The 12,907-nt window shown below is 40.6% G+C and overlaps 1 protein-coding gene across 1 annotated transcript in view; it reads right to left on the bottom strand.

Annotated features, from left to right (window-relative positions):
- The window catches only part of LOC108898296 (partitioning defective 3 homolog), a 310,889-nt gene that overhangs the window by 175,100 nt on the left and 122,882 nt on the right, over positions 1-12,907 (bottom strand). The window contains exons 4-5 of the mRNA XM_018698248.2: positions 11,003-11,187; positions 7,511-7,648 (exon numbers count right to left, since the gene is read on the bottom strand). Of these exons, the coding sequence (XP_018553764.1) occupies positions 7,511-7,648; positions 11,003-11,187 (323 nt within the window). The remainder of the gene's footprint in view (positions 1-7,510; positions 7,649-11,002; positions 11,188-12,907) is intronic.

Here is a 12,907-nt window from a genome sequence, read left to right as displayed (position 1 = left end):
GAATTGCTAAGCACTTATTTCTATCATTCTCATTCTCTGTCTCTCCTTGTGTGTCTATGTGTGTGTGTGTGTGTGTGTGTGTGTGTGTGTGTGTGTGTGTGTGTGTGTGTGTGTGTGAAGGTGAGAGGGGAGCCATCCTGAATGCTAATAGAGACAGAGAAGTGAGAAAAGCTTCTGGGCAGAAAAGCTAGTGGATGGTTAACTGTCGTGGTCTCAATATAAATCATACACATACACATTCACACACACACGCACACACACAAATTCACATAACGGCTCACAGCGATTATCACTGCCGCTTATTTCTAACAAAGATGTTAAGTTAATAATGAGATGTTAAATTGCATTATTTTCATAATTGCTCATTTACAATCTATTTTCCCAGCTGTGGCATGAATCAACTAAATGATGCTACCAACAGTGTGTGTGTTACCTGCTCAAACAGGCACACGCACACACTTATTTAATGACAGAATGACACTAAATCTGTTTTGCATTTTGTTGCTGCAGGCAGCTGTGTGCAGGATTGTACACACAGCTGGTGGCTGAAACATATTAGGTGAAACTTTTTAAGTAAAGTTATCAAAATTTTCTTTGTTGTAAATGCAAATTTGTTCCAAGATGTGTTCAATCCCAAAATGTGGTGATTTTTTATTTTTTGCATTTTTTTTTTTTTTTTTTTTTGCATTTTGAAATCCTCAAACATTGAGAATAGTGGTAATGTTTACACTTTGAGACATTATTGTAGGAAAGTAAAGACATTTTTGCTTGTTCCCAGTGCAAAAAGTTTAGATGTCATGGTCCGCTATAAAGAGTAATAAATACGTGGATGCAACAGTGGGCAGCTTTGGCTCGGGCGGTAGAGTGGTCACCCATCAATCAGAAGGTTGGTGGTTCCCTAGCTCCTCCGGTCTGCATGCCGAAGTATCCTTGGGCAAGACACTGAACCCTAATTTGCCCCTGATGTGTTATCGGTGTGTGAATGTGCATGAATGTGTTTTGAGCAAGTGCTGTAGTAATGGTTGAATTTGACCTGTAGTGTGAAGTGCTTTGAGTGGTCGATAAGACTAGAAAAGCGCTATATAAGTGCTGTCCATTTAACAGGACACTTTTGCATGTGCACGGTTGCTGCTCTTTCCTTTTTGCTTTTCATTTAACATTGAAGAAAATAAAGTCAAAAGCACCAAAATCATGAAAACAGACCTATGCACAAGCTTCCACATATCCAAAATTTACCAGTAAGTTCAATGCAGATTAAAAAATTGAAGTATAGACAATAACAACAACATCATAAGTAAAATAAGAATCTAATAAAGGTTCTCACTTTCAGCTCACTCACAAGTATTAAGTTGGGTCAATCAACAAACACTACAAGTCAGAGCAAAGATAAAGCTAAATGCCCAAGCCCACTTAGAGGTGGAAAGAGGAGGTGACTAGTTGTAAATGAGGTTTAAAAAGCAGTGCAGGCCTTGAGAGAAATGGTAGAAAACAAACCTTGTCTATCAGGGGGTAGTGGCGTTCTGGCAGCAGCTCAATGGTGATGGCTAATTAAGTGCGGAGAGGCCACTGTGAGACTCAGGGCTACATTGTTTTCACTCAGGACCTCAGCTGGGCTGGAGCCTCTCTGGTGAACTGCCCTTTACACAGCATTCACAGAGAAGAAAAAAAAAGCTCCACCATGCAAAAAAATGACATCTTAAGTTAGTTACTTATTCTCAAATTCAGTCCTAAAGGCAGCATTACAGCAAATGTTTGATAGAGGTGAGATTACTACACTAATTACCCAGAAATCACTGAGTCACTGTCTTAAAGAAAGTCACAGTAAGTCAGACTAGTAGTCTGTATTAGCTAGAAGTCTGAAAGTAATTTAACCTCAAACTAGGCAGTAGATTAAATGATTTTTAAAATAAGTTAGTTAGTTTTTTGCAGTGTAAAGAGGACGGCAGCAGGAAAGAGAAACAGAAGAGGCATACAAATAGAGATAATACTTGATAGGAAAAAAGAATGAGAGAAAAAACTGTCTTTTCTTGTGGGTACTGCTGTGTGTGTGTAGAGTCATTGGTGAATACACAGCAGCTCCTACTGGTCAGGCCCACAGGGCAGCAATTAGAAAAGGCACTCTGAGTACATACAACATGTATTCATACACCGAGGTCTTTTTCTATGGACTTAAACCAGCACACAAGCCCCCTCATCTACTTCTGCGACTGTTCTGGAGCTGGCTGACCTTCCTGTGTGTGTTTCAGGGAGAATTAAAATGGTCTGGAGAAGTGCAAAGTCCTCTCTACAGAGACAGGACACCACAGTGGGACTGACTGCACTGCTCTGGAATGTGGGTTGCTGTTTTTCTATGCCGTCCCCTGCACACAGCAAACCCTTCAACCTGCTCTTCATCGAAAATTGACCCAGATTTACCCAAACATAATGCATGGACACATGCACACTGCATCCACCAGATAGGACAGGGCAGAGGAACAAATACAGTGGATGGGTGAGGCCAGAGAGGAGAGCTCCTCTCAGAGGAGTCATTCAGACGATGGACAGACAGACAGACAGGTAAAGACAGAGAGAGACAGAGACGGAAAGAAGAGGGACTGTGTTAAGTGGGGTTTGGGGGGCATGCTCAACTGCTCTTACATTGCCTGCAGCTCGCCTCGGGGTCTGCACACTGTGTGGGCTTTACCAACAGGCTAGTCAGGAAAGTAGACTCACTAAGTTCACTCACCAACAACAGGACAGAGAATGAAATACTAACTTTTGTGCAGAATTGACTTCCCAAAGGGTTCTCCAAAGTGTCTTTTTTATTAGAGTTCATTTATTCTTTTTTTAAGTGAAAATACAGCTATAGTGAGGCTTATTTTCAAAAATTTGACCCTGACTCTTGAAATAAGGCAGAAAAGTCATAACGAAAGAAAAAATGCAATAAAGCAGATTTGTATTAAAAGGGAAAGTCCTGTATTTGTTAACCTGGGCGTTATTCTCATATTTTTGTCCTTTGCAAGCCTCCCACAGCTTTCCAAAACATTTGTCATTGAGTTCAACTGAAAATCTACAGACTGGAAATACCTTTAATTGTTCCACGGAAGAGATCAACTGGCTCCTACACCACACAAACCAAACTAGATACTGGGATTACATTTTAAATCTAGTCATATTTCTCTGAAAGATTTTCATATTCATATACCTGTGTTCCATTCTTAATGGTTATTAATTGAGTAAAAGCAATGATGCAGGGTGCAAAGACCAGTAAAACAGCACAACAACTGTTGGCTACAGACTGAAGGGAGAAAGGCAACTAGGCAAACAAGTCACATTTAGTTGACAAATCAGTTCACAAATGGCAATCTGTGTTTGTTTGGTGAGAAATCTTTGATGTGAAAATATAAAAGTAAGGACATGTGTTCATGCTGCTCCTCGCTCTCTTCTTCCAGCTTGAAGTTGAATGGACTCATCTTCTTTCAACACGTTGGCTCGATGATTTTGCTGGGCACCTCGCCACTTTGGGTTTCCTTTAAAACTCGCCAGACAAGGTGTCTCATTTAGACAACAAAGACAGGGAGGCTCTTTGACAGCTGGAGGCTTGATCAAAGATGTCTGATCAGAGCTGTTTCTACTCAGACATGTTTTGGAATCTGTTATGTAATAGTTTAAGGATTTTTTTTCTATCTGTGCCTCTTCTGTCTCTCTTTGTCTGACTGTTAGAAACAGCATTTTCAAAGTCATACAGTATAGGCCAGAAAATAATAAATGAATTCAGATCATATTAGGATGACTATTTGTTAACTTAAATCAAAAGTTCTATAAATAAAATTTGATAGTGAGTATGTATAAGACAAAGTCTCTTCAAACACTGAACTAGAACTTTAGATACACTACAAAACATTTCTGCCTCCCTACATGTGAGGCATTCTGACTGGGTTATACCCCTCTTTGACTGACAGCTGGTGTCAGTCCAGCCTCTGGTACAGCTGATGATAATGGCCTTGGGTCCATCATCAAGGCCGCAAAATAATACTGTGGAGAAGCACTCAGCCAGATCCAAATGTGTGTAGGCATGTGTGTGTGTGAGATGCTGCGCAGGAAGGCCCATTAGCATTCATCAGAAGAATAACAGGCCGGTTAATGTCAACTGTTTATATAAAGAATAACTCATAAGGCCTTGGCGTTTATGGACTGATTGAGCATGCTTTTCTCCATGCCACAGCTGGCAGGGTTTGTGTGTGCATGTGTGGAAAGGTGCCAAGGGATTTGGGGTGCTGGAGCTCCTGAAGTATCCGATGGAACTATTTGACACTGAAGTGAATTTATTGACTGGTTAGCTAAACATAGGACACTTACTTGATATAACTGGGGGCGAGATGGCCTTGTGATCACTGTGTATGCTGAACATGTGTGAATAAATGTATGCTGTATTTCATAATGACAACAGACAGTGTAATCTAGAAATAAAACCCTGAGAGAGCCACTCCTGAATTTACAGTTGCTACTCTGCAACCCAGCTTCAGATCCCTGTCTGACTTTATCACCTCTGGGTTCTTGTGGTGACGCCAGAATCACAGATTGTACAGTCAGTGATGTCGTGCATCCAAGTTCCCCAGAAACTCTTTGGTATTTTAAGCATAGAAGTCAGTTTGCCTGACTTCACATTCCTAATTTATAGGACAGGGTGGGAGGGCCTGCTTAAATATAAATGGTGAAGTAGAGTACTTTAAGAGTGTACCGAAAAGTGTTGTGGACAGAGCAGAGCTGCTCCACACATATCAGACGCTAAAGGAAAAGATTTGATGAAGTAGTGCTCAAGAACTTAAGATAGAGCATGACTGAAGGAGCAGAGCACTCATAAAGTGAAGAAATCATGCAGCAACACCCACACAGATATATATATATATATACAAAGTAATGAGTGCTTCATTTGTTCCAGTGAACAGAGAGAAATGAGTGTGATGCCCTTTCTTAGTTCTCTTAGTTTTTGCTTTTATCTGTACTCATAAAGCTGAACAATGAAGTACGGCAGATAAATAATCCATGATAAACAAACAAGTACTAATTGGTACAATTTTCCTAAAACCTTGGCATATATATATATATATATGTGTGTGTGTGTGTGTGTGTGTGTGTGTGTGTAAACTCATTATCTCTGTCAGCATTTTAGCACTGATCACAATTCTTTTTAATTAACTAACTCTGTGTATTTTTATCTTACAGTAGAATGCTGCTGTGCTCCCTGCCCACCAAGCAGACAAAGAAAACAAAATATCAAATCATCATGTGTGGGAGGGAAAAGCAGCGATCAAGGCTGAGATACAGTGAGAGAAGGAAAGACACGACTGGGCGATTAACTGCCCCTTTAAAACCTACAGTGTGTCACCTCTAATGGTGGATTTGTGAATCATTTTAGTCATACAGCTGTCAGATTACAAAGACTCAGGTAGCGCCTATTAGTTACCTCTAATTCCTACACTGTGGCACCCCTACTGTTATTCATGAAATTTATAAACTGATGTTGGCATGACTCCTGCTCTAAAATAATCATCTCAATTTTTTAAGATACTGAAAACTTATTGGATTTGGAAGTTTTTAGTTTATGAACAAAATCTACCTATCAGAACCACAAACTAGAATGTACATAATGATCAGACTGAAAATAAATGAATCTGTTTTGGCAAAAGGTTTACCACTATAAGCCAACTAGTTCGTCTTTTCATGATCTCTCATTATTTCAGCTACCATTCCATCAGGAGATGCTCCACATGGGCAGTGAGAGAGAGTGAGCAATGACAGGAAGCAGTTTGAATAAGAGTCATAGGAACCTAACAATTTGTTCAGCCTTTTGTGGCATGGCTACACATTCTATTAGAGCAATAGTACAATAGCATCACATGCACTGAAATAGCTTCTTTTTCAATGGATTGCTTTGTCCTGATGGACTGTCTAGGCAGAGACAAAAAGTGTAAAACAGCATTAAAGAATTAAAATACTTCCTTAAAAATCAACAGCCTCTGTACCAATAATAATAATGAACCCTGGCCAGGTTGATTTTCAATGAGACAAGAAAGAGAAAGGTAGACAGTCCTGCCTCCTAGAAACCCACATCACTGTGGGCCAGACATTTACGTGATAATCCTGGCAAGACAAATGGAATACAATGCAGGAAAGGTGTCTGTGAAATAAGCCAACAACCGCAGTTTGGTAGCCTGAACTTCAATCAGATCTTTTATATGTGAACTGTTTTATTACTTCCTCAGTTGTTCTTGCATTCTCTTTACTATTGACTCTAGCTCTCATGTTCTACACACTCTCTTTGCTCTTTTCTTATTCTATAACATGAAGGAGAGATCGATTAAACACCTCCTACACGGGTCAGAGCAGGTAGCTGAGGTAGCGAAGGGCAAAGACAGAGAGGCAAACGGAGAAAAATCCTCTTCATGTTGAGTTCAGCATGTCTGACACCTCCCAAGGTCATTTCTATTCTCCCAGCAGAGAGCCTCTGTCACTTTTAATAACTTTTAAAGGGAATATTTTTTTCTGTCGTCTGACAGGCTGAGGAGTAGAGGGACCAGTCACAGAGTGAGACAATCACAAAGTGCCGACAGAGCGAGGAGGTGTGAAGTGAGGGGAAAAGCCTGCAATGACTAACAGTATACACTGTTACTTTATAAAAAGTATTGCCACACAGAACAGAAGTATGATGTCTGATGTCGGTCACTGTTTCAGTTTCATGTTGGCATGGGCAGTGAGCAGTCAGTGTTGCTGTAAGCACCTTTGTTATCTGTCATCTCTGTGCTTACCACTGTTATTACACTATGATAACATATGATACGTTATAACACAATGCAGCATAGTATGAAACATACAGACACAGATAATCTGCAGATAGAGGGTACAAATACAGATGCCAGCAATGGTGAAAACATATGTCCACTATGCTACTTTATGGTACATGTTACATGTTGCTGTCACTCAGTAGGACATATAATTATGGGGACATGGCTGCCAAGAAGGTATGAAAATTATTCTTGTATCCACATAATAATAAGTGTAAAGTTTGTACTGTACCTTTCCACAGGGTTGCACAGATCTAACTTTTTGTCTCCCGAGACCAAATCCAATACCCCAACTTAAGGTATCCTATAAGACTGATGCAGTAGCAGGGCTCTCTAAAATTTTAAATCTGTAAACCTCACTGTGTGGAGCTCACTGGAATCATTTTCATGTAAGGTAGCATGAAGCTAGGGATTGCTGTGGCAGACTGTGTTGGTGGCACACCATGACTGAATGAATCTAACTGGTAGATATGGACATTAAAGCTGTATCTAATGTGGATTTGACACGTCATGGCCATGTCCACTTAATGAGGTCAGTATTGGGGTGGATACTGATCTGCCTTACTGTATGGTGCCTCCCTACCTTTCCGGTTTAGCTTATGGCTCAGTCATAAATATCATTCTTCTATCATTATCATTATCATTCTTGAAAATGACCTTTTTTTGTATTAATTCAACAAATATACCTGTTCCTGTCTGTCAAGCCATTGGTCCACCATTGGATGGTTGGCGCTCAGGGACGATCGAGTTATCTCTCTCTGGAACTGAGTGGTCCAGCCACTCGCATCCCGTGGGAGACTCCGGTAGGCATGTGCTCCTCTGCCCTGCAGAGGAACAGGAGATAGTGGAGAGATTAACATCACTGCATGACTATGTCTCACTATGACTATATCTCATAGTAGCTACTATCAGAAGCAGATTTGTTTATATTGATCATACCATTGCTACCACAAAGAAATGACTAGGCACATAATCAGCCATCTGAAATCCTTTATCAACAAACAATTTTCAAAGACTGATCCATTCCCCATATATTTGGCCTTTAAAGAGACAGTTTTGCGGATTAGTGCTATCTATAGCAGCTGGATGACAGACATTTTGCGGTGGAAGTCAGTTAGTTTGTCTTGGAGATGTGCCACACACCAATACTGAGTTATTCATTCAAGTCTCACTCCATTCCACCCTCACCCCTAACCCCTCCCCACAGCTAAACCTGAGCTGCTAATAAGAGGCCTCTTGTAATAAGACAGCCACAGCTGAGCTCTTCCATTACACAAAAAGCACCTTCCAAAATGCTCCTGCCAAGGTAATGTCAAACACCAGTGGACTTGAGCATACTTATTACAATGGCCACAAGCACAAAAACACACACAAGCACACTAGATTACATTCCAGACATGTTAGCCTTGGTTTTGAAATCCCAGTGACTGAAGGTCATGGTGGCTGAAGCTATCTGAATAAAAATTAAAGCAAATTAATAATAAAAATCACAGCAGAGACAATGATTCACCGAGCCAGACAAACAGAATGAGAATCATTTAAGGTTTGATGAGTCACGAAACGGCAGCTAAAGAGCGAGACAGACAGAAGAAATTTGGATTTTTTTAATGAGACAGCACACAACAGAGCAGAGACAAAACTTCAAAGAAAATCTCTCAAGTGGCTTTGCTGCAGAATGAGAGACAGGACGAGAGGCAGCTAAAAAAATTAATAAAGGCAAAACAAAACATGTTATGCTCAGTGAGTTACAAAATAACAGCCAAAAAAGAGAACAAGTGAGAGAGAGAGAGAGAGAGAGAACAGGATGCTGCCTCGCATGCTGTAATAAGCCACGTGTGTTTTAGTGCAGCTGAATGTGGCATGACGGGGCCCAAGGAAGCACTGCAGACAGGACTGTAAAACTCAGCCGGACACGTGGGCTCTACTGAGACGGCCCCTGATAGCTATCATGGCCTCTGTCCCCACCACGCAACACGCCACGACAAAGGACCTCTCCCCACAAACTTTTACGACACATCAGATCGTAAAATGTGGAGAAACTCAGATACCAGAGAGGTAACAGTAAATCAACAGGCTCATATCTACTGCCTACTCCCTTTAGTTGACTGTGTAAAGTGTGGAGAACCCAGAGCTTGAGGTATTGTAAAGTCATTGGGAGATGTGATGAGTTTACAGTGCTAGCTGATGACTGAGGATTCCCATTGGCCTATATTGTGGAGACTTAGCAGAACCGAGCCTGACTCAGCCATAACTGGACTCATAGGGAATTGAATAGATCATGGCTGGCTGTAGTGTGAAATGATCCCAAACAATGGAGACCGTCAATGTGTATGGTGTGTATGGCTTGCATCCATGTGCTCTTTTGGCAGTATTTATCATTGATGTATGGTCCCTCTAAGAACAATGTTAGCACCAAGGCATAAATATATCAAAGTCAATGCTGACTAATACGTTCAGCATCTGTTGCTGATTGCATAAAAATAGACTTCATCTTGGGCAGGCAGTGAATATATGACAGTTGGATGTATGAAAAAGAGATGCCGAGGATTACGAGGACTAAGACTCCCTTTTTATTGAAAAAATCTAATAGCCCTGTCAGAAACTGAAAAATAAAAATGACAGCATCCTGGTGTTAGCTCATTACTTTTGATACCAGTTGCCAGTGACAGGAAGATGACTTAAATTGATTTAATTCAGATAAGTGATCACCTGCTGCAGATTGGTGTCGAGAACTCAATGGGATACCTGAACATACATCCAGTCAGGCTTCATTTCCAAAATCTATACAATGTGCAAAATTTATTTTAGCCATATGTTGAATAAAATCAATGTTACTGAATTCAAAATATATCATCCAAACATTATTAAGGATGTTTAAAGTTGTCTTGTGTTTTTACAGTCACACAGTCAATACAGTCAAAAAAGGAATACATTTCCACATATAACTTGTAGAGTGAGGTTACAGTTACTGTTGTTATATGATGTGTTAATCACTGAGTGCAATTATTTGTTAATAATTCTTAAATCCTGTTATGTAAAATCTGAGACCCAAACTCTGCATATCCCACAGTACCAAGCAATATTAATACCCTGCAGACTGTATACATTATACAAACATATACAAATTGCAGTAAAAAGTCTGCGACACTGGTAGAGGCTTTTACATTGTTCATTGTCTTTGAGTAGATTCTTATATATTTGCTCAGTTTGGAATGGGCCAAAAATGAAGCTTCACTGACAAAATTAAAGGTCTAATAACCATTTCACCCCGAAACTTTCTTCTCCGCCCTCCACTGCGGCGCGTGCTGTTACATTGTTGGGGCTCTGAAAACCTAAGTGTCTTTAAATAGGATTACCAGACAATGCTTCCAGACACTCTAATCACGTGGAGGGTTGTCGTGTCACGTTCCAAGCACTCAATCATCTCTCTTTTTTTAAACCTCCCTGTAACATTGGGAACATATCTCTTTTTGAGCAAGAAGTAGAGGTGTCAGCACCATATGGGGGCAGCCATTTTGAGAAGGTAATTGGCTTCCCTTCTTTTTTGAAAGCCGAGGGGAGGATGTACCTGAGCTATGCTTTTTTAAGATTTATAATCAGAGGCTTAAAAAGCCTCAGAAAAGGTGAATTTCGAACAAAGGGAAAGTGTTTAACAATCTCTGCTTGTCTTTTTGGAAGACAAGAAAGGGTGTTATCAGAAGGAACTAGTTTCAGATAAAGACTATCTGTGCCACTGCTGGATATCTGCAAGCAGGGCAGCACAGGTTTCATATCTAACAGTTATTTCTTTGATTTGGGGTGCAGAGGAGAGTAGGAATGAAAATGAGGGAAGAAAGCTCAGTAAGGAAGCTAAAAACAGAGACTGCTGGAGGTTAGTAATTTCAGAGCACATATCTCTGACATTATCATTGATGCAGCTCCAGTACATCTGCAGCACTGTGGAAAATAACGTCTGGGCAAGATGCAAGAGAATCTGTATATACTGCTTGACAGAGGAGTAATAGCGAATAAACGCAATGTCGATCTTTTTTATGCTCTGTGAAGTTTTAACACCTTATTAGACTGACATAAACCTTTATAACACACATGATACATCAGAGTACATAGTAGTTTTTAAGTATTTCTCTTGATAGCAGTAACAAGTCAAGGTTAACACCCTGATCAGATTAGTATGTTACCTTTCGTTCCAGGCTGCCAGTACCAGTACTCGTGTTTGGTTTGTGGTTGTACTTTTGGAAGCCAGCAGTTGTGGACCAGCGAGCTGGGTTCTTCCTGGACGGTTCCTCTGGACCAACAGGGACTTCACCCGGAGGAAGGTCAGCCAGGGAGGGATCACTGCTGGGACGGACATGGAGAGGCATGTCTGTGGAGGAGAATACAGGGAGGGTGGAAAGAAAAGAATAAGACAGAAAAAAGGAGAGTGATGGAATGAGAAAAAAATAGAGGACAGAGAGAGGAAAAAAGGTTACAGCAACAACAAACCACTTGCTGCTTTATCCACTTACTGAGCAGATCACTTTCCAACTCAGTGTTCTAACATGCACATTTCAGGGACCATTGCTCTCTCTGGTAGCCACAGGACCCCTACAGTCCAGCTGAGACATGGGGAGTGGTGATTATAAGTACTTTTGTTTTTATAAAAAGGTCTACTGAGCTCAAAAGGAAACACTGTACAACTCAACTATGGAAGGTTAGGCTTGGCTTCAGTCCCGCTATAGTGAAAGAAATATACTGTCAGTTCACTTTTAGCTAGAAAATTACCTAGACCAGCTATAAAAATGTAAATATAAGAAAAAAGTATGTATGTGAATGATTATCTAAGCCTTTACTCAGCCTGGCCACTCTAAAAATAACAACTGTAATTGCAGAAAAATTGCACATATCATGACCGCCTCTCAAGATAAGGGTCATTTTTACAAACCACACTACCAACTGAAGCTGATTCTGGAAAGTAACAAAGAATGAAACTGGGTCTTAGGACCAAATTACCCCAGCCATCAAATATCTACGAGAAAACTGCACAGGAAACAATGGCCCATGTTACAGCTGCCACACTAAGCGATCTGCAACAAAAACTCAATATAAAGTTCCCACATTTGATCAGAGCTGCCAAAACAAGTACAGGGAATGAAGTTGCTCCTCACTTCACACTCAGTTAAAACATTCAGTGAGAAATCCTGCTGATGCCTGTTACACAGGGAAGGTGGTAAGTATATCCATGAGCTGTGGTGTGAATCATCTGGATTTTCCCAAAAGGCCATATGGATTTGTTTATGACATTCTAGCAGTCTGCACGTTACACCCATAATTATGCAAATAGTTGGATAACCACCTGTCATCCATCGGCAGATCATTGCAGCGAGCATATGCCGGTGCTAAGCTTCCATCTGATACACCAGAGACATGTCTTAGTGATGGAAGCGATGCATTTTAATCATGGCTTACACTGTGCCGCAATTCGTGTGTATTTAATGCTGTGACGAGATTGGGGAGCTCTGAATGCTACTGTAAGTGTTTCTTGTGACCACCTGCAGAGTAGCTAGGAATGAAGACGGTATAATTATGCAACTGAATCCCAATAATAAACGTGAGATCAACATGTGTTTGTCAGTACCTGTATGTTTCAGACAGAAAAATCACAGCCTTCCTTTCAATATTTTGTCAAACACCAATCTTTTCAAGATGCTTCTCTCTTAACCCCAGTAACCCACATTCCTTCTCCCATGTCCTTCATGTCCTTCACCTATGATCACATCATGTTCACATCACAAAACATTCAGTCTACCCCTCTCCTTCCTTACTTTTTCACTTCAACATTTTGCACTGCTACTTTCACTCTTTACTCCTCTCCTACCTGATAATTCTGTGGTCATTCTCCCACTGCCCTTTTGCTTGTAAGGTTGTTGATATGTGTGGGCATTGAAGCTTATTCTACTGTCACTCAATGAGAGTTGCACTGGTTCCTCGCTCGCCGGTAGTCTGTGATTTTCAAGGCTTAGTTTTGAACTATGACTGCCAGTAAGGGCTATACACATAAACCATGACTTGTAGCAGTCTACATAGTTTAGGGTTTATAGGGCTTC

The sequence above is a fragment of the Lates calcarifer genome, linkage group LG24, assembly GCF_001640805.2.
Source record: "Lates calcarifer isolate ASB-BC8 linkage group LG24, TLL_Latcal_v3, whole genome shotgun sequence".
NCBI lineage: Eukaryota > Metazoa > Chordata > Actinopteri > Centropomidae > Lates > Lates calcarifer.
Note: the sequence above shows the minus strand (reverse complement) of the source record. Positions and strands in the feature narration are given on the sequence as shown.